Source organism: Osmerus mordax, chromosome 1, assembly GCF_038355195.1.
Source record: "Osmerus mordax isolate fOsmMor3 chromosome 1, fOsmMor3.pri, whole genome shotgun sequence".
Taxonomy (NCBI): domain Eukaryota; kingdom Metazoa; phylum Chordata; class Actinopteri; order Osmeriformes; family Osmeridae; genus Osmerus; species Osmerus mordax.
In genome coordinates this window covers 3,931,144-3,958,913 of record NC_090050.1, presented here as the reverse complement: position 1 = coordinate 3,958,913, position 27,770 = coordinate 3,931,144, and the positions used below count along the sequence as shown (strand labels likewise).

The 27,770-nt window shown below is 43.2% G+C and overlaps 2 protein-coding genes across 4 annotated transcripts in view; one reads left to right on the top strand and one right to left on the bottom strand.

Moving 5' to 3' along the window:
- The window catches only part of mtmr14 (myotubularin related protein 14), a 36,112-nt gene extending 19,848 nt beyond the window's left edge, over positions 1-16,264 (bottom strand). For all 3 annotated transcript variants that reach the window (XM_067237940.1, XM_067237957.1, XM_067237948.1), the window contains exons 1-3: positions 15,443-16,264; positions 14,920-15,068; positions 13,642-13,750 (exon numbers count right to left, since the gene is read on the bottom strand). In XM_067237940.1, the coding sequence (XP_067094041.1) occupies positions 13,642-13,750; positions 14,920-15,068; positions 15,443-15,577 (393 nt within the window). In that variant the 5' untranslated portion in view covers positions 15,578-16,264. The remainder of the gene's footprint in view (positions 1-13,641; positions 13,751-14,919; positions 15,069-15,442) is intronic.
- A 1,351-nt stretch (positions 16,265-17,615) lies between these two features.
- Positions 17,616-27,770, top strand: part of lhfpl4a (LHFPL tetraspan subfamily member 4a) — a 61,484-nt gene continuing 51,329 nt past the window's right edge. Inside the window, exon 1 of the mRNA XM_067237982.1 lies at positions 17,616-18,150. Coding sequence (XP_067094083.1) covers positions 17,745-18,150 — 406 coding nt within the window. The 5' untranslated portion in view covers positions 17,616-17,744. The remainder of the gene's footprint in view (positions 18,151-27,770) is intronic.

Below are 27,770 nucleotides of genomic sequence, written 5' to 3'. Positions count from 1 at the left end.
AGTTTCTCTTCCGTTTTCAGATCAGGTTTTAATGGGCGGAGCCAAAAAATGCCCTATCTACGTCATTTCGCCCTATCTACGTCAGATCACTGAATGGCTCCTCCTGCTGTACTGTTATTGTAGCCTACATCAGCTAGCTAGCTAGCTTCTGGATGTCTCCCACCACCCGCAACTGCATCTTCCCTGGATGCAAGAACTCCAGCTGCGCTGCAATGCCATTTAAGTTCCCTATTGATAATGAAAGGAAAAATAGGTGGATAGATTTTGTGAAGAGCCACGCTCATGGAAAGCTTCGGATAAACTCCAACAGCCGCCTCTGCACTGACCATTTCACAGCGGACAGTTTTAACATGGACCAGAGACAGACGGGGTTCACCAACACACGGCTTCTCTTGCAGCGCGGAGCCGTACCGAGCATCGCCCCTCCAGCCGTTCAGCCTCCGGTCGCACCTGGACCATCCACCGCCGCCAGCAGTTCATCACTCAGTTCTGTGTGCTTGTTATAATTATACTAGATAACTTTTCCAGAGGTATCTCTGCTATGAGTTAGTGCAAACCGCTAAATTGATATTAGGCTACTCGGTGTAGAATGATGGTATATTGGTGAAATGGTAGCTAATGTGTTAGAAGTAGCCTAGTTGGAGAACTCACTGTCTGCTGTCTCTACTGTAAATGTTTACTCCTGTGTTACAGCTCACGGGAACATTTCATTTATATGCATCTGTATGTTTCACTCATTGAACAAATAAATGGTAATTCTATACGGTTTTGTTCGGCTTGACATAGCGTCCATTATCTGGGTCGGAGGTAGGCACTAGGCAGCGAGGGGCGGAGCTTCAGCTCCTTCAGGCGACACGCCCCCGCAGTCTCGAGCAGAGAAGACTGCTGATTTTTTCGCGATTTCACAGCCTAATTTAACATACTTGTCGGTGTTATTTTTTCATTCGAATTTGGATGGGTAGTTAATAACACATTATTCTGTGGTGTGGCGAACTTAAAAATTGTTTCCAGGTCCACTTTACAGGATCTTTAAGTTGTATTGCAGGCACAAAAACTATATTGCACTGTACGATAAGTAGTTTGTGTTATTATTTTAGGCTACTCATTTCAGTTAGGCACAAGGATTTACCTGAGAAGCACACCTAGAATAGCAGTTCCATTAACGCTAAAAGTGTCATTTTGATGTAGTGAAGAATATTTTTATCTTTGCACTCTTACAATACCCAACAACTTAGAGCTCAATGCTCTTAAGACAGTGGAGATGGTTGTGGACTTCAGGAGGAACACAGCCCCACTCACCCCCATCACCCTGTGTGACTCCCCAGTCAACACTGTGGAGTCCTTCCACTTCCTGGGCACTATCCTCTCCCAGGACCTCAAGTGGGAACTGAACATCAGCTCCCTCATCAAGAAAGCACAACAGAGGATGTACTTCCTTCGGCAGCTGAAGAAATTCAACCTGCCAAAGACAATGATGGTGCACTTCTACACAGCCATCATTGAGTCCATCCTCCTCCATCACCGTCTGGTACGCTGCTGCCACTGCCAAGGACAAGAGCAGGCTGCAGCGTATCATCCGCACTGCTGAGAAGGTGATTGGCTGCAATCTGCCTACCCTTGAGGACCTGCACACCTCGAGGACCCTGAGGCGAGCGAGGAAGATTGTGGCCGACTCCTCCCACCCTGGACACTCCCTGTTTCAGTCACTCCCCTCCGGCAGAAGGCTGCGGTCCATCAGGACCAATACCTCTCGCCACAAAAACAGTTTCTTCCCTTCCGCTGTTGGCCTCTTCAACAAGGCCAAGGGTCCACACTGACTCTGATGACTTCCTGCTTAAAACACACTGTATTTTGCACTGCATTACAAAATTGTATCTTGTACATTTGTATTTTTTGTCATATTTGTATTTTTGTATTTTTATATTGTAAATTACGGCAACTTACATTTGATCTTATTGTATATTTTATTTAATTCTAATTCCACTTAGTAATGCTAGTTTATGTACACTTAGTATAGATAGTCCACATATTAACATTTTAGGTTCCTATATGTTTATTGTATGCACCTTCCTGCCAAAGCAAATTCCTTGTCTATGCAAACTTTCATAGCGAATAAATCCTATTCTGATTCTGATTCTTCTTGAAGCTACGATCTCTGCTTACTCTCCCGTTTATCCTGCTCTCAAATGTTTGCTCCCAGAACAATAAATTGGACTGTGGCTTGTGTGTTTATATCAACACGAAATGGTGTAAAAACTCTATGCTAGTTTCTAATTACCTTATTTTTCGACTACAAGTCGCTCCAGAGTATAAGTCGCATCAGTCAAAAAATGCATCATGAAGAGGAAAAAAATTGTCGCACTGGACTATAAATCCAAGAATCTACGAAATTTATTTCACAAAATCCAAGACCAAGAACAGACATTTAATCTCGAAAGGCAAGTTATTCAACTACACAATAGCACACAGGCTGAATAGGTGTCCGGTATGTTAACGTGGGGGTCGTTAACATACCGGACACCTATTCCATCTGACCCAAGGGGGTCAGATTCCCGGCCGTGCAAAATAACGTTGTGTCCTTGGGCAAGGCACTTCACCCTACTTGCCTCGGGGAGAATGTCCCTGTACTTACTGTAACTCGCTCTGGATAAGAGCGTCTGCTAAATGACTAAATGTAAATGTAACGTAACACATTAACAGTTATTCAGCTACACAATAGCATAAAGAACAAACCTGGGAGGCTGAATAGGTTGAATTAGCATTACAAGCTAGAGAGTCCAACAAGCAAGTCACCGGTAAGCTAGTTCACCAAGCTCTCGATCTCATTCCACATCACTGAATCCGTTGAACTCATTGGTTCATGTCAGTCAGTATGAATTAACATTTAAAAACATGTTAAATTACATATATTTTAGTGGTGGTCATAGATTTTTTTTGTAATCTAGATTAATCTCACTGTAATCTTGGCGTTAATATAGATTAATATAGATTAAAATGGCTCATTTGAATTCCGCCAAAGGCATTCAGAATATGTGTGCTACCCAAATAATGACTAAAAGTAAGTCTTTGAGAACGGGTTTCTCAAGCCAGGTGGCGCATTAGACCAGGAGCTCATCCCTTGTTTCCAAAATGCATCACAAACGGCTTGAGATGAAAATAATAAATTATGTTCAATAAGATGTACTTGTGTTTATTAACTGTTTATTAAATTAGTTAACTTGGCTGATAGAGCTGTGCTGACGGGCTTGCCTTGGTTGCACTCAAACATCGTAGTTTGACGACGACACTTCCCCTGCGCTACATCAGTGCTTGGCCTGGCATCTTCCGCATTAGCTAAGGAATGCTTTGCGTTTAGGTGGTATTTGAGACTGGAAGAACTCCTACAGTAAACTAATTCCGCATAGCACAAGGTGCAAACAACCTTAGTCTTGTCGAGGTTTCCATTGGGAAGCTTCTTAAAAATACATTTTCCCTGAAGCAAACCAGGCGGCTTCATAGCTGCATCCATGTTAGCACGTCACGTTTGATGTGATAATTTCATACACAAGGCATACACACAGCTTCGAAGACTTGTTCTCGCCCCCTACAGTGCAATTCGGCTAGGTATACATCCGCGCTAAAATATCAAGGTGAAAGTCATCATAGCTTGCGTAGTATAGACCCAGCTCCCAACCCAACTTTGAGAATAGATTAACGGCGATATTATTTTTATCGCCCGATAACGGCCCACCACTAATATATTTTGAAATACAAGTCGCACCTGACTATATGTCGCAGGACCAGCCAAACTATGAAAAAGAGTGTGACATAGTCAAATACATAAATACGGTAGTAGTGGTCGGGGAAAAAATCAATTCACTCGCGATTCAGTCTTCTAGCGATTCACATCGATTCACAAATTTAAAAAATCTATTTTATTTTTATTAAATTTTTATTCTTGTACATAAAAAAAAAATTACGAACTAGTTATTCTATTTGTCTCAGGGCTCCCTTGCTTATGATAACAGAAGACAGTCATATGTTGAATGGTTGCAGTCAGATTAAATTCTATTGCATTTGTTTTATAACAATAAGTTAAGATAAACTGCAGGAAGGAGTTCCTCTTACCCTCCCCAGGTTCGATCCGACCTCTCCTGCCAGCCCTGCGAGTACCCCGGTTCATAGAGCACGTCTCGCGCTGCGCTTGGCCCGTTTGCAGGCAGAGCAACAGGAAGAGAGCACGCTAGAAAGGTTGAGTTACAGGCCTTAAAATATGATACATACGTAACATGAGTTCGAACTGGAGAGTCAGAGGATAAAGGCTGACCACGCTGTACGCATTAGACAGAGCTGGAGGCGTGGCACCTCCGCCTGGCGGTGAGCAGGGCCACTTCGAAGTGAGCAAGAACATTGCTCTTGTTCCACCGTTTGAAATGGCCTAAGGAGGTTTGGCCCCTCTTACTGCAATGTCGGCTGTCGGGGAAAGCTCAGGAAGTAGTGGCTTCGCTCTCCCTGGTGCCTGAAGCGTACAGGCAGCGCTTCAGGAATCATAAGAAAGTGCCGACGAGGACTTATGTTGAATTTGCCAGGGATAAGGAGACCTTGTTTGACAAGTGGTGCGCTGCTAGCAAGGCCCACACATTGGCAGAAGTCAGGGAGTTACTCCTCTTAGAGGATTTTAAGAACCACTTGCCTGACCGTATTGTAGTGCATCTAGGGAGTCAGGTGGCTGAGCGGTTAGGGAAGCGGGCTAGTAATCTGAAGGTTGCCAGTTAGATTCCCGGCTGTGCCAAATGACGTTGTGTCCTTGGGCAAGGCACTTCACCCTACTTGCCTCGGGGAGAATGTCCCTGTACTTACTGTAAGTCGCTCTGGATAAGAGCGTCTGCTAAATGACTAAATGTAAATGTAATCTCAACGAGAAAAAGGTGGAGTCCTTATCCCAGGCAGCTGTTCTAGCCGATGAGTATGCGTTGACGCATAAAACACTTTTCTGCGTCCTGTTTTGAGGGAAAACCTCACCGACCCGTGGTACTCGTCCGCTGCTTAGCGAGGCAGGCCTGAGACCTGAACAGAGGGAGTGTTATTATTGTCACAGTCTGGCCACCTTGGCATAACTAAAACATACAACAGCATTCTACAGCACTTCTTTTGGCCAGGGCTAAAGTCGGATGTTGTGCAGTTTTGTAAGCCACGTCGTGTGTGTCAGGTAATGGGTAAAGCAAACCAAGTCATTCCCCGCGCTCCTCTGTGTCCGGTTCCAGTGATAGGGGAACCGTTTGAGCGGGTTATCATTGATTGTGTAGGCCCGCTACCTAAAACCAGATCAGGAAACCAGTTTCTCCTAACGATTATGTGTTGCGCTACTCGTTACCCAAAAGCAATACCGTTGCGTACCATCACTGCTAAGGCAATGACGAAGGCACTCAAAGTTCTTTACCACTTTTGGCCTTCCAAAAGTCCTCCAATCGGACCAGGGTAGTAACTTTATGTCCAAGCTCTTTAGACACGTCTTACGGAACCTGTCTATCCAACATCAGGTCTCCAGTCCGTACCACCCGGAAAGCCAAGGGGCGCTGGAACGGTGGCACCAGACGCTCAAGGCCATGCTACGCAAGTATTGCAGGGACACCCAGGCTGACTAGGACGAGGGGGTGCCGTTCGTGTTATTCGCCGTAAGGGAGACGGTGCAGGAGTCACTGGGTTTCAGCCCTGCTGACTTAGTTTTTGGTCACACCCCACGGGGTCCGTTACAAGTAATGAAGGAGAATATCCTTTCAGCAGACACACCTACCGGTGTTCCGAGAAATGTGTTTGAGTATGTTCATCACATGCATAACTGGCTCCATGACGCGTGTGCCATAGCACAGGGGTCTCTCTCAGCTGCCCAGAAACGCATGAAGCAGCGCTATGACAAATCGGCAGTGAGCCGCGGTTTCAAAGCAGATGACCAGGTTCTAGTGCTGTTGCCAGTTCAGGGCTCGTCACACTGGACCTCTAACCGTTGATAGGAAAGTCAGTGAAACCAACTACGTAGTTAGGACTCCAGAGCAGAGGCATACGACTCAGCTGTGCCTCATTAACATGTTGAAGCCATATCATGTACGTAAACCTTCTCTATGTCCAGGTGCACTAAGCCAGCCCACCAAGTCCAGTGTGGCCACGGTGGTACTGTGCTCCTCCGACCTGGAGGAACAAGATGAGGACGGGTTACAGCTTCGCAATTCACTCCCGCAGTGTGAGAGGTTGAGTAATTCAGTTATGCTTACACAGGTGGATTCTCTCACCGAGCACTTAGATGACGGTCAATGACCTTGTGGCCCTAATCAAATGCTTCCCAAGTGTGTTCAATGATGTCCCCAGTGTGACAACCGTCTTGGAGCATGATGTGAATGTTGCAGGTGCTGCCCCGATACGCCAACACCCCTATCGGGCTAACGCTGCGAAGAGGGAGGTGATGAGAAAGGAGGTAGCTTACCTCCTGGAAAACGGCAAAGCAAAAACCAGCAGCAGTGCCTGGAGTTCGCTGTGTATCCTCGTACCTAAACCAGACGGTACTTCTAGGTTTTGTACAGACTACCGGCGTGTGAATTCTGTAACTGTGCCTGACTCTTTTCCTATGCCAAGGATCGATGACTGTGTGGACACCATTGGGTCTGTGGCCTTTGTGAGTAAGCTAGATTTGTTGAAGGGATACTGGCAGGTCCCTCTTACGTCTTGTGCCTCGGAGATATCTGCCTTTGTGACGCCTGACAGTTTTACACAGTATACTGTCATGCCGTTTGGAATGCGCAATGCGCCAGCTACTTTCCAAAGGCTCGTTAACATTGTGTTCGCAGGGGTTAAAAACTGTACCGCGTACTTGGATGACGTAGTCAACGTGCACCTGTTTTAGCCGCCCTCGACTTTAGTAAACCCTTCAAGCTGGAGGTGGATGCCAGTGCTGTGGGCGTGGGGGCTGCCCTGTTGCAGGACGACGTCGAGGGGGTGAATAGGCCCGTCAGCTTCTTCTCCCGTAAGTTCAACCCCTGTCAGTCAAGGCTATTGAGCAGGAAACCCTAGCTTTGTTGTGGGCACTACAGCACTTTGAGGTTTACGTGGGTTGCAGCTCTCAGCCAGTACAGGTCTTTACTGACCACAACCCACTCGTGTTCTTAAATCGGATGTACAATCAGAAGCGCCGGCTTATGCGGTGGGCCCTAGTGGCACAGGAGTACAACCTCGATATTCAGCACCTTAAGGGATCTGTGAATGTGGTTGCAGATGCTTTGTCCCGAGCGTAAAGCTGGGGTTCGTTATTTTTTATTGTACACTACTGTGTGTGATGGTTATCGCGAATCGCAAACCGTAGTGCTTTGCTCGTTTTATGGTGGGCGTGTTACATCCCCCAGGTTACTGTTACTGTTTGTTCTGCTTGTTACTGTTTTATGTTTTGTATTCCACCTAAGTCACCAAGCAGGAACCATTCGGGTCGGAGAGGAAGCCTTGTTTCCAGCCTGTGTCTCCGATTTGGTGCTCATCAGGCTCCACCCTGTCATCAGCACGCTACCAGCTGAGGCTGGTTTGGGACGAAATAAAAAGCTGTCAATGTTCAGTTCGCGCTCTCTCTGATTTGGTGGGTGGAACATGTCAGGACAGTCCTGTTTTTGTGCCACTAACTGTTTCTCTGTTACCTCCCGTAGGACGATTCTGTTAGACACGTTAGGCGAGGTCTGGGCGGACCATCCTCTGTGTTTTGGCCAGGGCGCCTTGATCGTGTGCCAGCTTAAGGTGGGTAGACGGTCAGGAGTGTATTATTTTATGTTCTTTGATTTGGTTCTGTCCAGCATTGACCGGGTAAATAAAACCCTTTGATTTCACTTCGCCTCTGTGTCCCACGACTCTATGCCCTTTTCATTGTCCACTGGTTGTCGCTGAGCAGCGGGCGGTCTATCCCCACCCTCCGGGGTGGTGTACGTAACAGTAATGTACAAAAAGTATATGATTACTTATGAAAGTAAGGACATGTCAGCTAGCAAGATTTTCAAGCCATGTCATATCAAATGCTCAGTTTGCCTGCTCTTTTGAGTGCTGCAGTAGCCCCAAACAACTGATCAATGAAGTCAGGCTGTTAAATTTAAAAATAACTTGCTGAGAAGTTATTAATGTAGCCTATACTTAAACTGACATTTACATTCACAATGTGATTACGAACAAAATGATTTCCTTTCCATATTCGAAACAGAATTAGAATGTAATCTTTGCAGTTTTCTCCCTTATCCCTTTTTGAGCCTCAAGAACCTATAACGGCCGCCATATTGGATTTTTCTGTACGATAAAGATTAAGGAAACAAGTTTTTTTGCTTTTCCTCCTACAATATTTGTCCAATCTTCCCCAGAATTGGCACGTATCATCGTAGAAGCAACCCTCATTGGATTTATCAAAGGAATTTTGATTTTCAAAACCGTTTGTCGGGTACAGCCAATCAAAATCGGCAGCAAAGCAACCAAACAGGAAGTTGGGTCATATCTCATCAAATCTTAGAGATATCAACAACAAACTTGGTATGTCACGAGTAAGACACTACAACATGTTACCATGTGCAAAGACAACTTAATATCTCAAAAAATGATTGATATGAAGGAAATCTAATTTATCGCTAACGTTAAAATAATGCTTTAAACATCCGCCGGTCAAAAACTGATACTCTGATTCAATCTTGAATTCATATGAAGACTCTTGAGAATGTTTAGTACCCAAATCTGAGAAAAGGTTGAATGTAAGATGAAAAATAGATTTATTGTGAATATTTGAAATATACATGCTTGGCTAATTGCTAGGGCTTCTTCCAAATGAGCTGTCTCCCTCTGCTCCCCAGCACGCGCGCTCTATATTCTCACACACACATACTGGCCCCTGACACACTCGCGAGCTTAGAGAGACGCACACACATTTAAGGGTTTCTGTAATATGTGTGCTGACCAAGCACCCACCTTTACTCATACCCCTTTTCCTCCGACGCGTTTTGGGTGCTGGTTCGGAGCCGGTGCTTAATTTCGACCCAGTTCTTTCTCTTTCGACAGCCTGAGAGTCGGCTCCGAACCAGGGAAAGTGGTTCGCAACTAGCACCACTTCGGAGCTAGGCTAGTCTTGGAACCAAGTAAGAACCAGGGGCAGGGGCGGGGTTACCGTGACCAACAAGACAACAGAATCCTTTGACCGCCATTGCTGTACGCTTTTACAATTCATATTTCAGCTAAACGGTATGTGTAAATAAGCATCTGAATTAAAATGTGACGAGAAGTGGGCAGTGTATTTGCTGAAAATGTGCTTATTTTATTGATGAAACGGCTCATTTGTAAATTTGTTCCGACTTTTCAATAACCTAGCTAGCATCGCAGTGCATTGCAGACACTAGTTGCTGCATTTTATCATAATCCTATCAAAATGAGTGAAATGACAAACACAAATGTTATGAGCTATTGAGCCTATATTTAACACTAATGTAATACACAAGCACTATACAGCAAAAGTTTATAAAATGTTGCGCTGATAATGCCAGTGTTGTCATACTGCTGCGAGTCCAGGGTATTGCGCAATAGCCAAGAAAACAGGCATCTCAACCTCGCGTTCTTAGCGTTCTTCGGATTGATAAACAGCCTTTAGACAGGCTCTGCTTTGTGTTTTGCGCTGCTGCGTTAGCGTTGCTGGGAAAGATGAGACGTATACTGTGACGTAATGACGTGGCTCTGTGGTGGCTCTCTAGCCCGTGGAAAAGCAAACCGGTTCTTAGAAGGCTCGCAAATTGAACCAGCTCCGAACCGGCTCTAGCACCAGCTCCGAACTAGCTCCCGGTTCACTTTGGTGGAATTGGGGTATCATTGGCCTAGTAGCCATTCTGGACTAGTAACCATTCTGTGGCTAGTTTGGTCACAGCTAATTCAGCTGTTAGAAGAAACAGAAGGTCTTCTTCTTCAGAACTATAAAGTTGAATCAACCAAACACAGCTTGGTCATTTTATCTTCTTCTTTGGCACAATTAAACTAAGGACTCGACTTTTAAGAAAGCATGACCAAAGCAATTTGGTGAGGGAGGGGTTCCTCCATAGACAGTTGGTGACAGAGAATTTCAGACAATGACTTAAACATAGTCTTGCATTAAGAGTATTTCATTTCATTTATTTCATTTCATTTATTCATTTAGCAGACGCTCTTATCCAGAGCGACTTACAGTAAGTACAGGGACATTCCCCCGAGGCAAGTAGGGTGAAGTGCCTTGCCCAAGGACACAACGTCATGTGGCATGGCCGGGAATCGAACCAGCGACCTTCTGGTTACTAACCCGATTCTCTAACCGCTCAGCCGCCTGACTCCCTAGAGAGAGTAGAGTAAAAAATAAAAATAAATGTGCTAATGGTTGTTGAAACTCATTGCTCTGAGTTGGTGCATGTCAGTTTAGGCAGAAGTCCATGAGTGGTGACAAACAGCATGAGTCTGCCACTGTGCCTAATGAAAAGGCTCGTCTTGATTTTCAATGCAGCTAGGGGAGGTTCTAGGCCATGGGGTGCCAAGCTGGGGCCAGTTGTACTGTTAGAAAGGGCAGTTACATTAAACATTACTGTTGTCATATAGTTCTTCCCAGCATTGCAGGCACTAACAGGCAAAAGCAGTGGTGCCCAGAAATGTTTCAGAGGAGTGGCGAAAAAGAGAAGCAAAACTCTCCTGACTCATCTGTGTTGTATATCTGTAACTGCTATAGTATGGCCCTACATGAAAGTTTCAAAGTCAAAGTGTAGTAGTGCAGAATAGATAGGTAGCTAGGCTAGCGTCACTTACGCCTAGCTTACATTTTTTTATGTTTTCTTTCTAAATGCCGGTAAAAGTTTGATGTAGGCCTAGTGCCAGCCGTCTCAGTGAGTGTCTCTTTGCAGAATTTACACAAACTGTGTGTTTTCTTTTGAACGTTATTGTAAACTCTTTGGGGTTCAGGTAACCACATCTAATTATAGCTGATTTTGTCAACATCTTCAGACAGCCACGGTTTCGCCAATCTTCCACATTCACTTTTGGAGTGCGTAATTTCAAATTGGAAATGAGTTAAGTTATTGGTTGCATTTGGAGCGTGACATTTTACATCCAATAACAGTAATGATATTAACAAATAAATTAAACAATGCACAGGCAATTTAGTGATATTCCCACAGTTGTGGTCTTGACCGGTCTTGAAATAAAATCCAGAGTCCTCTTTGTCGATTCAGAGACAAGACAGAGACCTTCAAAATATCTCGAGACCAAGACTGGTCTTGAGTACTACAACACTGGTAATAAAGCTGTTAAAGATGCTTATTGGATTATCTATACCAAACACCATGTTCGAATATAAGGATGCTCATAAGTGTACATGGTACCAGAGCACCCTAGGGAGAAGGGCGATGATCGATTTTGTAATTGTGTCGTCGGATCTGAGTCTGTATGTTTTCGACACTTGGGTGAAGAGAGAGGCTGAGCTGTCAACCGATGACCATCTGGTGGTGAGTTGGGTCAGGGGGTGGGGGAAGACTCTGGACAAACCTGGTAATCCCAAGCGAGTAGTGCGGGTGAACTGGGAACGTTTGGAGGAGGCCCCTGTCCATGAGATCTTCAACTCACACCTCCGGCAGTTTCTCAGGCATCCCTGCAGAGGTTGGGGCCATTGAACCGGAGAGGGCAATGTTCAGAGCTTCCATTGCTGAAGCCGCGGTGGAGAGCTGCAGCCTCAAGGTCTTAGGTGCCTCAAGGGGTGGTAAGTTAACCCTTGAACACTGTGGTGGACACTGGTGGTCAGGGAAGCTATCCAACTGAAGAAAAAGGCCTTCCGGGATACGTTGTCCCGGATGTCTCCGAAGGCAGTTGCAAGGTACCGACATGCCTGAAGGGCTGCAGCCTCTGCTATGAGAGAGGCAAAGCCGTGGGTGTGGGAGAAGTTCGGAGAAGATATGGAGAAGGACTTTCGGTCTGCACCAAGGTACTTCTGGAAAACCGTCCGCCACCTCAGGGGGGGGAAGCGGGGAACCATCCAAGCTGTGTACAGCAAATATGGGACGCTGTTGACCTCAACTGAGCAGGTTATTGGGCGGTGGAAGGAACACTTTGAAGAACTCCTAAATCCCACCATGCCCTCTATGATAGAGGCGGAGCCGGAGGCTGATGGGGGATCAGATTCATGGTTCTCAGCAGGAAACCGATGGAGTGCTTTCTCCGGGTTGGGAATGAGTTCTTACCCCAAGTGAAGTTCAAGTACCTTGGGGTCTTGTTCGCGATTGAGGGGAAAATGGAGTGGGAGGTTGGCCCGAGAATCAGGGCAGCGGAGGCGGTATTGCATTCGCTCTATTGCACCGTTGTCATGAAAACAGAGCTGAGCCGGAAGGCAAAGCTCTCGATCTACCGGTCAATTTTCGTTCCTACCCTCACCTATGGTCATAAAGGTTGGGTCATGACCGAAAGAACTAAGTTGCGAGTACAAGCGGCCGAAATGGTTTTCCTCAGGAATAGTGTTGCACGGTATACTGGTACTGGTATCGTACCAAGGTACTGGCTTTTTAGGAACGGTACAATACTGGCATTAAGGAAAAACTGTACTTTTATGCGCCGAAACAGGCAGTTGAATCACAGCGATAAAAGCTGTTGGCTACTGTGTCTTCAAGAAAAGCAGACCTGGGTGTGATGTCACACCCATGCTCTGCTACATGCGGCCGGTGTTTGGAGAATTCAGTTCCACTGTTCCCCCTTCCGCACAACAGTGCGCAAAACAATGATGCTTTCTCCTGTTGCTAGGTCGAGCTGTATGTGATTTGTATCATCGCGTGTGTAAGCAATCACATACAGGCTTTAAGGTAGCCTATATCATGTATTTTGTCAGAGGTTTTATTGCTCAATCGTGAGTCAGAATTCTAGCTTTCGCCATTTTTCACGCTGAGAAGTAAGGAATAACTTGTCCCGCTATGTACAATTAATGGCGCAGGCATATGGAGGTACGTTTTCGGTCGAGTTGATAGCTGTCTGTGAATTAACTGCCACCTACCAGCCAATCAGAAACACCATCAGCACCCCGCCGCAGCCCCCCCCTCAGTTACGCACTAGGATTTACTCCTGAGAAGCGCACCTAGAAAAGTTGTTTTATTCATTATTTTACGATTCATTATGTATAACAGGTTTAATCTTTACCACAGTCTCTAACATAGAGCACTGGGAAAACAGGGGTTCAACAATCGGGGGAACAGGTGTTCAACAATCCGGGGAACCATTTTATTTATGCTTACATTTCTATACACATTGTAAAAAGTTCCAATTGAAAATAAAAGTCTAAGTCATTGTCAAATTACTAAATTTCAATTAAATCATTCTTATTTCAGTATTGAGTACCGCGATACTACACTTGGTATCAGTATTGAAGTCCACATTTTGGTATTGTGACAACACAAGTCAGGAGGAGGGGCCAGTAGGCGGTCCCTGCCCACCCCCCATAGGCGGCGCCACAGTGAGCACATAAAATAAGTTGACAAATATTAGAGCATAAACACTCAAGTTGAAATCATTGAGACATTTTGGACCGTGTGAAGAAGTGAATGCTCCTTCTTTCCCCAGAAACTAAATAACCCTAACCTGAGGTGGTGTCTGGGTGTTGGTTGATTTGAGCGGCCTCACCTTGCCGTTGTAGAGGATAACTGGACAGACGAAGCGGCCCCTGCAGCGAGCCATCTTACTGCGATTCACTAGGTCCTGCAGCTTGCTTATCTGGACCGTGCTCTCAAACCTGGACCACACAGGACACAAGGTTTAGTAAGAATACAGTTTTACTTTGTAGTGTACAATACTATTCTGTAATATGACTATGCAGTGCACTGACATACCACTGGGAAATATAGCTGATTTATGTATATTATTATTTTCATTATGACAAATATGTTCTCTATAATCATTGCTCCATCGTGAGTTACTAAGGGGGCAGGATCATATCAGTGTGGCTTAATTTGTCTTGTCATCTAACCTAGATTCAAAGGTCTGCACATTACATTCGAATGACTGATGCCATTTTAATGGTATCTGATCGTATGATGTAGGCCCTTTTTGTAGCATCTAAACCTTGGCCAAGCCTAAAACCAAAACCAAATCTGTTTATCCAACAACAAAAAGGCTTAAATATACCATATTTGAGGACATAAGATATATTTTGAGGACATATGTTCACACAGGGGGAAACGAGGTGCGTGGAACATGTGCGTAAATTAGGCAATTTTTATTTACGCCTGCCAGCGTGACAATGAGTCATAAACTCATGTCAAATTCACTCAATGTTTTTCTGCACAGAGAACACACAGTAGATGCAGAAGATATACTATGAAAAAACACCTAAAAAAGAACAAAGTAAGGCCCAAACAAAGTTTGCAACCTGTAAATGCATTTACTGTCAAGCATTCCACTTTTATGTTAAAACTCTAATCCATGTCCACGTGTGAACACCTTCAATTGTTGAACAACTACAGGAACATGAGTGTTCGTGGATAACCTAAGTTTGCTATATGTTTACACTATCATGTATATGAAAATATTTAGGGCTGGTCTCCTAAGCTTAGAAGTTTACATCAAGGCCAACAGAAGGAAAAACTAAAAAACTGTGCTAGATTATTAGTGTTTCAAGTCAAGACAGGTTTCCTGTGAAATTCTTGCCCATAGGTCAAAAGTCCTTACACTCAAATTAAATCCTAAAATGAGATAGTACTATGACACATTTAAGTTCACTGTACAATGGAGCGGTCCTCATATGATGATCACTGACAATTTAAGCCTTCCATGTCAGAGACAAATAAGGCCTGCCTTCAAGTTCATTGAAACAAATGTGGGCTATATGCTGTTTAAAATAAACAGTACTTTAATTAGTTACCAAGTGTACTGAACTTTGTAACTGCAATAAACTCAGGGTACCTGTCTTTATTGGGCTCTGTGCATTCGTACTCCAGGAAGACTATCTGCCTGGGGTAATGTCCACACACTTCTCCATTGGTGTTGTGGATGACACTGTACTTGTAGTCTCGACCAAACAGCTCCAAGCAACGTTTCTCTATCAATTCCACCTGTGCAGAAAATAAACCAACATGTTTTCTTATAGTGTGTCTATAAATTAAGATGCACAAACCCACTTCAAATAAAAACAAGAAAACCTATGTGTAGCTCCATTAAAATTGCACATACAGAACTGAATAGTTAGATAATTTGAAGTTAATTTATGATTGAGGTGCTTGGTTATTATGGCGGTTAATGCGTGGACGTTAGAGGTTAGTGTTTAAGGAGTGACTAGTGTAGTGGGACAGCCACATGGGAGGGGGGGGGGATAGCCTGGATGTTGTTGTTTACTTGGGGCGCGCATAAATGCAAGTGACGTTTAAGGAGGCGATGGCAAACATAGATAGAGCTATAATTTATGTCTGTCGGAGATAAAGTAACTTACCCGCGGGTTTACTTCTTTCGCTCTGTACTGCATCTTCGAAAACAAATCTATCAAATCCGCTATTTCTTCGCTCTTTCTGCCAGACAGCCCGGAGGCCATAAGGCTCTCTGACACGGAGGGGGATGTAGCCATCATCGCGCTGCGACCCACGATGGGTTGTATCCGAACTTGCCCTCCTTCAAACACCGCAGAACCTTGTCCTTGGGAACGGGAAGACCGACCAGGCCATCCCTTCCCAGCCAGTTTCTTCCTGACTGCCCGCTTGAGGGGGCCGGAGCCGGGTATTCTCCCCGAATTCAGGGCAAAGCCGGCGTGATACACTCTACACACTGTGATGTTAACTCGCCCCCGAGTTGACCAACCCTTTTAGCTGGTTAGTACAAACGAGTAATAGTACTAGTAGTTTGCCAGCTTGCTAGCTAGTTAGCTTATAGTGCTAAATGTACGTGATCGGTATAGATTTCAAACACAAAATATCAATATATTATCAGAAACATTGCTAAAATAGTCATTCAGTTGTATACCTGGTAATCCTGTGTAACATTGCGTTTTCGTTTTGTACGGCTCCGCTTGTCAATAGAGGTGTTCACCAAAACCAAAATAGGAACTACGGGCACCAGACTCAGGATTTCTCGAGGACTCCTGGCCTTATCACGTGTCCTCAATGTCACGTCTTCATCTCCCCTCTGTTTCCTATGTAATAACAAAAAGGACGGAGGTAAGAAAGTGAACAATTTCGTAGCTGTAGGTCGTCGAATCAGTGTATGTTGTCATCCAAATCACACGACAGTCTACTGTTGCAATCCCTGAACTGTCTCAAGGAACAAGTGGTAAACAGGAAGTTGACACTAACACGTGACTACCCTCGCCCCCTTATGTCCACAAACCGGTTCCAAAAATGACGTAATGCGGGCAATTAGTAAACTCACAATTATCATTGATGTGCCACTTTTCAGAAAGCCTATTTTTCAATTAAACCTTCAAAATGTATTTTATCCAACTTTTAAAATAAAATAGATAAACAGATCGTAATATATTTTCGGAACATCAGAACATGGAGAACAAGCAAACGGATACCGCCATTTCAGTAACGGCGGTCCGTCGTTCAGATTTTGGTGCTCTGATATTTGCGTGCAGCACTAGCCTACTTCACTTACGCCCCTTCATCCGCTATATCTGACCTATTAGTCACTGTGCAACTGTTCCACGGAACTACTGTAGTGTGGATGGTGTGTGGCCTGTCCAGCATCAATAGCCTACTGAGCAACCACCTCATACGGTAGCCTATACTATGTCATATAATAAATGATTAAGTGGTAAAGTCCAGGTAAAGTCATAACATAATGATACATTCACAAATCATTAACCAGTGTTTCCTCTATGTCTATATACGAGTTGGAATCCTGCATTACAGTCAAAATAACCTTTTTGAGGAATTGATGACTACCATGCCGTTTGCAAAACTTTTTATTTCACTCGAACAACAGGCCCCCCTTTCTAAGACAATGAATCCTGTGGGACAGAAATGTGAAAGATGCTCTACGCCTATATATAGGCAGATTATTTCAAATTTCTGCAATACTCAAAACGTGTGCGCGCTATCATCAACAGCCCTTTACAACCCCGAAAACGTGTGCACGCGAAGGAGACAGGAGGGAAAGGGAGAGCGAGGAAAGACTAGCCTACATCAAAAACCACAGCCATGGTCTTGGTATGTACAATGATATAAGGCTAAAAGTAGGCTATCCTTTGTTTTCATTCTTCAAAGGAGACTTTCTCTTTTTGTTTTGGGTAGATTGGATGCTCTCGTTTTCATTAGACCTCCAGTTCGTTGGTGGAAAATTCATCATCGGGTCTCATCAGCTCATCCTTTCTCTCCTTTGAAGCGCTTGGTGTAATAAATTCAATACAGCTACATTATTAACACTCAGACGGTGGTGAAAAAATGCGCCTCATCCCGTCGTTTCTTGACCACTGTTTTTGGCGGTGCGAGCTTGGTCGACTCTGCTGAGTCTTTACGCACTGAGAGGGGAGGATTTTTCTTTTTTTTTCTCTCGCTATTGAATCACGCTCAGTTCTCCTTAAATTGGAATTAAGACTGAAATACAGAATCTGAACCTTTGATTGATAATTGCAAGGGGACTGTTTGTGGCATATGTGTACAATTTGCGAACGTAGGACCTTTTTTAATCTATAGACTACGGGGTCCTCAAACAAAAAGCGTTGTTGAGGGACTGCTTAAGATAGGGACAGATAGAGACACCGGGAATAGGCTACCAGATAACGCCAAAGGTGTGGAAAAATGTTGCCCTCACAAGAAGCCTCCAAAATTTACCATGACAACTACATGCGGAACTCGCGAGCCATTGGTGTTCTATGGGCTATCTTCACCATATGTTTGGCGATTATAAATGTGGTGGTTTTCACTCAGCCCTATTGGATTGGGGACAGTATGAATACTCCTCACGCCGGCTACTTTGGCTTGTTCCATTATTGCGTGGGCTACGGGAACTCCAACCGGGAGCTCGCCTGCCAGGGAACCTTTGCCGAGTTCAGCTCCATTCCCTCTGGTGCATTTAAAGCGGCCTCGTTCTTTGTGCTGCTGTCCATGGTGCTCATCTTGAGCTGCATCGGCTGTTTTGCGCTCTTCTTCTTCTGCAACACCGCCACTGTCTACAAGACCTGCGCTTGGATGCAGCTGCTATGCGGTAAGAGATCTTGTTGTTGTTCTTGAGTTGCCATGCACCTCCACAAGGACGGCACAACTGGCATAACTGATTCATTCTGCCCACTAACATGAAGGTCCATTGAGTATTTATAAGTGTTTACATGTACATTTACATTTATTCATTTAGCAGACGCTTTTATCCAAAGCGACTTCCAAGAGAGAGGTACGTGTGTGGGGGTGAATGTTTGTTGGGTGTGTGCCATAGTGTCCTGTGTTGGATATGCATCTTTTACTACTGAGCCCACTAGACATTACGATGAAACCAATTGAGTGTAGGTAATTGTTCAGGATTTTGTTAATTATCTTCGTTCAGCAATAGGCCTAATGCATTAAAGATCATGGTTTCTATTTTTGTGCCAACTGCTAGTTGGTTTTTCTGTATGATTTCATTCATTTTCAGTGCTTTTTCATTACTAACTATTTAAGCCCATCTATTTGCCGCACATGATACACAAAAACAATTTACGTGAAATTGTTCACTCGCAAATGGCATTTGTCATTAAGATGAAGACCTTTACTCGATTTTCTTTGCAGGACATTCGTATGAAAAGTTTGTTTATTTTCTCCAGTACTAGGCCTAACCAGCCTGACCACTTTTTTTCAGTAACGAGTAATCTAACGCGTTACTATTTCCAAATCAGTAATCAGATTAAAGTTACTTGTCCAAGTCACTGCGCGTTACTATTTTGTCATTAATAGTAAAATATATATATTTGATTTCTTCTTGCGTCTCTGGGAGTGAAGTCATGTAGCCTATGCAAAGTCACGTTTTCAGCATGAGGGTCACGTCACGTGTAGGCTATATACATAGACCTACCACTCCCTTCCAGTGACTCTGAGTCGCCACTTTCATCAAGCACCTTTGCTCCGGTGCCATCTCGATTTGATTATATGTGACAAATAAGAAAGACAAATAAGATTCATAAACTATTACATGAACAAATGCAACGAACCGCAACTAAATCCATGTTTTTTCGAAAAGTAATGGTTCGCAAATGATCTCAGATTTAGGCTACTGTAGCTACTCGGGGCGTTTTTTATTTTATTTTTTCTCCCCCAAGTAGGCTAGGCCTACGATTTGAGTCGTTTTTCCAAGTGCGTTCTTAGGTCAACATTTCAAAAGAAACTCTTGTCTATAAATCAACATTACACTTGTGTGTTGCCTCTCATCGGCAAAGTTACAGTGGAGATGTTTGGAGACAATTGAAGTAGGCACAGCGACACAAACAACAATGGAGAGAGACGCGCATTTTCGAGTTGGAAATACAATCACTATTTTGAGTATTTGTCAGCTAAAGATGGGAATATCAAGGTTCGTTGTACACATTCATTGTTGTTGTCTACATCACTGTTAAAAATGCACTTCTGATAAAGTGAGTGTCGGCAAAACCGGTTGTTATTTTTATGTTGAGGCGGCGGTGGTGTTGTATGTAACTAACTAGCTGCTGAATGTAACTAATAAAATAACTTGTAATCTAATTTAGTTACTTTTAAAATCAAGTAATCTGTAAAGTAACTAAGTTACTTTTTAAGGAGTAATCAGTAATCATATTACTTTTGTTCTTTGCTCTCCTGCCTACATTACACTGTTGTATCTAAGCTTTTGTGACAGAAACAAAGGATGGCTTTCACTTGATGTGGTTCATCATTTAAACAGTGGAATCCCCCTTGTCATTCAGAGCGTGCGCACAACAGGCGAGAGAACATATTGCCACAGCACAGGCAGCCTACCTGTCTCACACAGGCTCAATCAATATAAGAACTCCGTGGAGTAAATGTCTAGGTATGAAAACCAACAAATCCACTAGACGAGGCACATGCTAAATGTGTTTAAGCTACAGTGTTTCCCCTACCATTATATTAGGGGGGCGCCCCCCCCCCGCCCCCCCCCCGCCCCCCCCCCGCCCCGCCCCCCCCCCCGCCCCGCCCCCCCTGGAAGGTCAAGTTAATAATAATAAAAAAAATATATATATTTATATAGCGCCCGATCACAAAATAAGTCATTTAAGGCCTTATCTTTCCTATAAAACAGGTCTATAGCTTTCTCTTTTATTAAACAAACTAAATGGCCTTATGTTATTTATCTTATTTACACTACGATGTGTCATTTAGTCATTTAGCAGACGCTCTTATCCAAAGCGACTTACAGTAGGTACAGGGACATTCCCCCTGAGGCAAGTAGGGTGAAGTGCCTTGCCCAAGGACACAACGTCATGGCACGGTCGGGAATCGAACTGGCAACCTTCAGATTACTAGCCCGATTCCCTAACCGCTCAGCCACCTGACTCCAAGCTGCAAGTTTGGATTCTTTTTGGAATTTACATCAGCTATCGTAGAACAATATCAGAATGTTAAGCTAAACATATATTTTTTTAAAGATAGGCTTTTATATCCTGATCAACCAAGAGCAAATGCATTGTTTAGGCAGAAAGATGTGCTTAACATGAGGAACTGAAGTGACATCTAACACTCTTTCCATTCTCTAACCCCCCATTTTCTCTGTTTTACCACAATCCCCTTTATTCCCTGTTTTCAATGTGATGTTTCGCATGATGCTAAGCGTATCTTTAGGTCTAGAAACAGGTGTGAAACTGCTGATGCATTTGCTGTGCATTAGCTTCACGCCCCCACCAGCCTCCTACTGATAGCATACAAGCTCAGTGGAATGTTGTCGCATTCGTTCACGGCTTTCTGCACATTCTTTACACAGTCTCTCTCTCATTAAAATAAGTTTCTCACTAAAATGTGACCCAAAACAACTAGTGCCATCACATACACTTGTTTTTCTCCACTGAACATGCCTTTATTCTTAATCATTTGTAGCTTATCTGCCTATTGCACATTTTTTCTAATGCACCAATCTTGTCATTTGTTTTTAGACTGTTTATTCTGTCATGTGCTCAGTTGCAAATTCGGTGATCTCTAAAAAATAGACGTCATTGGTGGCTTGCTGGGTCAGTGCAAAATAGTGCATTGCAGACAAGTTCCCTGGAATATTAACTGTTGGATTCAAAAATGCCAAAAATCCCTCAGACGAGCAGTCTTTTACCCAATACCAATTTTCTCCAGTATTTGGGGAATGAGGACTTGTGAGCATTTACTCTGGCAGGTCAACAGAAGTGACTAATTGCGGTTCCAAGGAGAAAGTGTCAGCGAGATTTCTAATTGCCCTGTTTAAATATATTTTTCCTCTCAAAACAAGCCCATTGATTAGTTACAGAATGCGACATTGACGATGAAGAAAAATTTGTTTGGCATCACATTTCATTTCACCGTATTTAGGGTGGCTGTAAGAAAATGTCTGACTTGATTTTGAGTGAACCACTGCAAAAGTCAGGCAACAAGACAGCTGTACCTCTGCTTATGTAATGTAGGCCTCATGTACTCATTTAGCAAATTTTTATCTTATAGTGACATACAGGGGATTAGAATCTGTGACCTGTAGAGCTGAAGTTTAAATGCTCTATATTTCGAGCTTTATGCATGGGGGCATCATCAAGACGAAACAGGAAAATGCCTTCTAGAATGACATTTTGTGTGTTAGCATTGATATTTCCACCAGCAGAACTAAGGGCTATAGCCCAAAACCAGGAACAGTCCCTATTAGGAATTGGCTTGATACGTCTGGCCATATATACACAGACAGACATATATCTATATCCTTTATGATGATAAAGTATCCCCTTTGTCATTCTCTCCGATAGTCCTGGAGCTTTTTTGGCCAAGTGAACAAAGGTCTCTGCTTCAAACGGAGAACAGCCTCAGGGAGCCAAGGGTTGAATAGGACAGGGCAGAAAGGACAGCTCTGGGTGTGCCCATGGTTCATATTACATCAGACAAAGAATAGAGGGGCTACAACCACAGTAGAACACACTCTCATCAACAGTTGCACTTAACTGTGTTAGCCCTGTTTTAGCCTCAACTTGAATGGATGAGTAAGGTTTAGCCTTGTCTTAAGGCATTGTTACAGCATCTTATGGGTCAAATACTTAAAGACATGAAATGATCTGATCCAGAACTTCTAACACGTCTTACTTGCACTGAAAGAGAGCAGTTTCAGCAGACTATCCAGTATTTTTCTACATACGCAAGTTTCTGTGGACAGCAATGGTGTCCTTCTGTGAACACACAGATCTAGGCCCCATCTTCTAGGTTGCTATATGCAATCTGATTAGATGATTCCTGGAGCCATGGCTGTCACCCTTGTCATTGTTGCTGCTTTTGTGTGTTCCTTTGGGTGGAGTGAGGGCACTCTGGCCATTGACGCAGACAGAGCTTTCATCTTATCTGCAGATAGAGACTAAATGAAGGGTATGTATGTGTGAATCAGGGTGCTGTCAAGCATCTGCGGTGAAACTACTCATGCACTCATCTGGGCAGAACCTGAAAATAAGATCCTGGTGGAAAGTTACTTAGCTTTAAGGTATTGTTTGATGAGTCATTTATTTATTCTTTCTTTCTGTGTGACTTTTTCTTTCAAACTAACAGTTAGCTGTACCCGAGTGCTGCTCCCAAATTAATATTATCCAAGCTTCTGAGAAATCATTGTATTTGACAGCAGAGCAACACAAATGGTCAATAAATCTGCCTCTCTCCCATCTTACTCCTTTTCCAAATCAATATAAAAGTTTTAAAATTGTTTATTTGGTTTTCTCAGTATCCTTTTAAGAAGAGATCCTTTTAACATTGTGAAGCACCATGTTGATAACAACAAAATAATGGATGAATGAATGATGGATTCAAGGTCTTTGCTTCCTCATGCCATGCCAATAAAGAATTCCTTCAAACCCTGCACATCTGGTTTAGTTAATTGTTCTTCATACATAGCACCATGATCTCTGAAATCTTAACACAGGACTGAAATTGACATCTGTACATTCACTATCTCTGAAACAAACAGTAGCCTTTCTTCAAAAGCTAGAGAGTTTTAGAAAATTCACTTCTCATTATCTGCTCCCTCTGGAGCCAGCCCTAGGAGGGGAACCATAGTTTAATTATGTTCTCATGGCTAGTGTGTGGGGTTAAAAGACAGAAAGTGAGTGTGTGTATGTGCAATATTCCCATTCTTGAACGTAATTTCAAGTAGGTCCGGAGAGCATGTGAACAAGGTCAGGAAAGACTAAAATGCCATGAAAGATTGAGATAAAGAACAATAAAGGTAGAATAATTAAACTGTAGAAAGATTGGCTGAAAAAGGACACTATCCATGCTGCTGTGTGTGAGTGTATCCTTCCAACTCATGTCTGTGGGGACCCTTGCTAATGCAGAGCTAATCTTCAATCAGAAGGGGAGCATGCCTGGGGTTTCACATTCAGGCGGCCCACTCCGCCAATTCATAATCTGCAGCTCTTCCCTCAGAGGTTAAGCTTCCACCAATTATTCAACACACCATGCAGACCACATTATCGCCGGCAAATCAACCCCAACTCAGCTCTCATTCACTTACTCACACACTCGCTTGCACATTCACTCACTTGCTCATTCTACACCTCACAGGGTAAGGTAGAGGGTGGGAGAGGAGTAAGGTAAAGGGTAGGACAGAGGGGAGGGTAAGGGTTCAGGAGAGAAGGTTATGGGGAGATGGATGAAAGTAGAATAAATATGTGATGAGGAGAAAGGAAGAAAGAAAGAAAGAAAGAAAGAGAGAATGGGAGAGGGGTGAGGAGTGAGATGGATTGAATGAGATGTAACAGAGGGAGGAGAAGGCAAAGCAGCCCAAATAATGGAATTTAGTCTTTGAATTGATTTGCTGTGTTTCTGATGCAAGGAGGTGTAAATGGTTTGATGTCAGATAAAGTACATTAACAATGCTTTTGACTGATTGAGTAAGGATTCCCAAGAATTAAGTACAAGTGCAATAAGGGATGGCAATGGATCGGATTTGGTCATGTATAGTTTAAGAACTGTTTGGTAGGGGGTTAGCTCGACTCAACCCTCGGAAGTGTGGGACTGTGTGTTTTATTGTACACCAAAGAGATGCTAATTGTATGCGCTTGTATAAAGGTACACAGTGTGCGTGTGTGTGCATGTCGAGTCAGGACGAGAGAAACCATCTGATAGGTTTGGATCCAGGCCTAATGCCCGGAGATTACAGTTTAACCAGATCTGTGATTCAAATGCCATGCTGAGGCCTCTCCCTACCCTCCACAGGCCAGCCCGCCAGCCAGCCAGGTACCAGCCCGGTTTGGGACAAAAGAGGGACATCTGCTGCACACCGGTGCCCAGCACCTAAAACCCTTGCCTAAGGAGAAACAGTGGAAAAGGGAAGGGAGAGAAGTGAGACAGAGAGAGAAAAGAGGAAGAGTGATTGAGAGAGGAAGAGGAAAGAGAAAAATGGGGAAAAGAGCGGGGGGAAAGATAGGGAAGGAGACAGGGTTGAGATGAGGGATTGGATCGAAATCAAGATGTAAGAGAATCAATGGTAGGAGACAGAGAGGAGGAAAGTAAATTTGATATTATTAGACTTTACGAAGTTTGCCATCTGATGAAGCCGTAGGATGCATTGAGTAATGCTGAAAAAAGAAAACCATCCAAAATGGACCTCTTGGGTAGCAAAACCAGCCCAACTCATTTCCATGGCAATTACATTAAACTCAGACTGGGAATTAAAAACATCCCTCCAATTTTTCCTATTACGGAAAACACTTCACTAACAACCCTGAAAGGCGAGGCAACACATGCACAAACACGCATGCATTCACACACTCAAATGGAGGTTCTCTTTCTTCCTCCTATCCCTGTCTCCATCAATTAGAGAGGGGGAGAGCGAGAGAGAATGAGAGAGAGAGACACACACAGAGCCTTCAGGGAACTATATAGTTATTTGTGTCTAATTAGCATGCATCTGAAAAAATGCAAAGAACACCCATCTTTCAGGATTCTTTTTCTTTCACATTCTCTCTTGCTATTCTCTCTTCTTCTTCCAACATTATTCTGCTTTTGGCCACAAACTTCTAAGCATAACTTGGCCTAGTTAGAGTTAAAGGGAGTGGGCTTTGGCTTGGGATGACTTCTGTTGAAATAGGAATTTAGGGGGAAATTGGTATTGATTTGAACACAGATTTATGTTCATTGATGAGCATGTGTAAAATCTATATGGACTCAGCATGATAATTTATGTACATTTGGGGAACCATAAAGTTTTCTGACCAGCTAAATGTGGGAGGACTCCAGATCCATAGTTGTTTAGGTCTCTGACATGCAGTGGGAAATATACTTCTTTATTCCAGCTGCAGACAATTTTGAACAATTTTATGACAGTATTTTCTCAGAGTTGGAAATGGTTTCTGTACATGTCAATTTGTGTTCACGCGGCTGTGTGTGTATCGAGATGAGTGCTTACATATTGATCAACAGACTCCTTCCCTTACAGAATGTTGGCATGCCTTTGTATTGTCAGCTGGTGTTCCTAAGGGGCCAATAGAACTTGAGAGACTCAAACATGTAAGCGAAAATCTATCGTTAACATCAATTGGCATAGGGGTGTGATTTTTCAAATCCCAAATGTCAGTCAGAGAATTAACTTTTTCAAATAAAATCAATATTACATTTATTTGTATTGATTTGAGTTACAGTATTAGTAGGGGTGGGTCCCCACTGGTTAAGTGTCATCTAGTGCAACGGTTCAGCCGCAAAACTGAGTGAAATAAAACGTTTTAACATAGTCTTAAACACAGAGATAGTGTCAGCCTCCCTGATTGAAACAAGACTTATGTTCCATAGGAGAGGCGCTCTTCATGAAAAAGCCCAGCCCTTTTCTTCCCCATTGTTTTCTTCTTGTTCATGTTGGTAACCCCCAGCTAGCTGGTGTCTTGTGATTGTAGGTCTGAGAAATACAGCAGTGTTAATCCATGAAGTGATTTGTACATTAGGAGTAAGACTTTTAAATTGGTTCTGGCTTGTATTGGAAGCAAGCATAGTAGTAATCTTGCTGCAGTTGAGCCAGAAACAGAATATTACAATGGTCCATTTGGGATGTAACAAATGCATGTATTTGTTTTTCAGCATCATCCTACAAGAGAAATCTTCTTATTTTAGAAATGTTACTTAAATGGAAAAATGCATTTTGGGTAATGCTTATGGCTTAGGTAATGCCTTCATTCATATGAGACGTCTGCATCTATTAAGATGTTATTGTGATTTTTTTGTTTTGTTTTTGTAATCATGCACCTCAGTTTTGAGAAGGAATAAATTGTCTGTCCATGTCCTTATTGTAGAGATTCATTTCATGTGGTAGTTTGCCAGGCTTTAGGCAAATATAGCTGGATGTTGTCTAGATAGCAGTGAAAGTTACTTGAATTATGTTTGCATGTAGAGAGCAAAGGGCTTTGGACAGAACATAGTGTGATCCGAATTTAACAGTGGAGTGCACTTGTGACTGAACATTACAGTGGACAAATTGTGACCTGTAAGATAGATATGATAGAAACCATTGGAATGATGAGCCGGAGATCCCTAGATTATTATGAATACACTTGAGGACAATTTATTAATCATCAACAGTGTCAAATGCTGCACTCCAGTAGGACAACCAAGACAGAGATGGAGTCTCTGTCTACTTTGGCGAGTTCTGTTCACAATCTGTAAAAAAACTGAGAAATGACCCCTTTTGACTGGACCGTGTCACAAATGTATCAAACTCTGTGTAAATTAATCCGTAAAAGTATGCATATGGAGAAAAAACGGAAAACTCTGTAGGCCTACGCAATGTTTTTCTCAGATGTATGAACACTCCGTACGCGACCGATATCACACGTTTGATGTCCTCCAAAAGTGGTATAGTGCAGCGATTGCATAGTCACATTTGGCGTAACAAATTTGTGGCCCAAATTCTTCTTTCTGGCTAAATAGACTAAAACAAGATAATTGGCATAATTTTTTAATAGCCTATACAATTTACTCCCATTGTAGATCAAGTAAAACTGTTATTTGTTATGCATGCAATTTCTCTCCGCCTTTCGGTCACTGTGTCGCCATATCACATCTTCAACTCATGTCTCAAAAACACTTCATGTGTGTTTTCATAAATCTGAAACTCTGTGTAGAAACACCCGTACACATGTTTCTGCGCCCATTTATATGCGTACGTGCCTTCATACATTTGGCCCCTGGTGTCTGCGGATGGAAAAAGAGACTGGAACACTCTGAATCATGATGATGTCTGGCAACCAATGATGGCTGCTTGTGAAGTTACAAATGTAGACAATGTAATTGGGTTTTAATTGCCTCTCATTTGTGGGTGATGTTTTTCTATTTGTTTTTCCTTCTTCAAATCAAATCAAATGTGATAAAGCAGGCAAGGAGTCGACGTCTTGGGATGAAAGTGCACGAGTACTTTACTTGCTCATAAACATGTTACAGAACAAAGGTCAAACGCCAAACGTCCATTGATAACAAAACAAAGAATAAGATACCACAACAAAGTAATATTCCGGTGATGCAGATCGGCGCTCAGACGCTGTGCGACCTGTGACATTAAATTTGCACAGCCCTGTCACAGAGGGCTTCACTTATGGCCATAGAACTGCACCTAAACCAACCTAAACTCTCAAGAAAGACAAGAAAAATCTCCCAGGAAAACTCAAAAATTTAAGAAACATT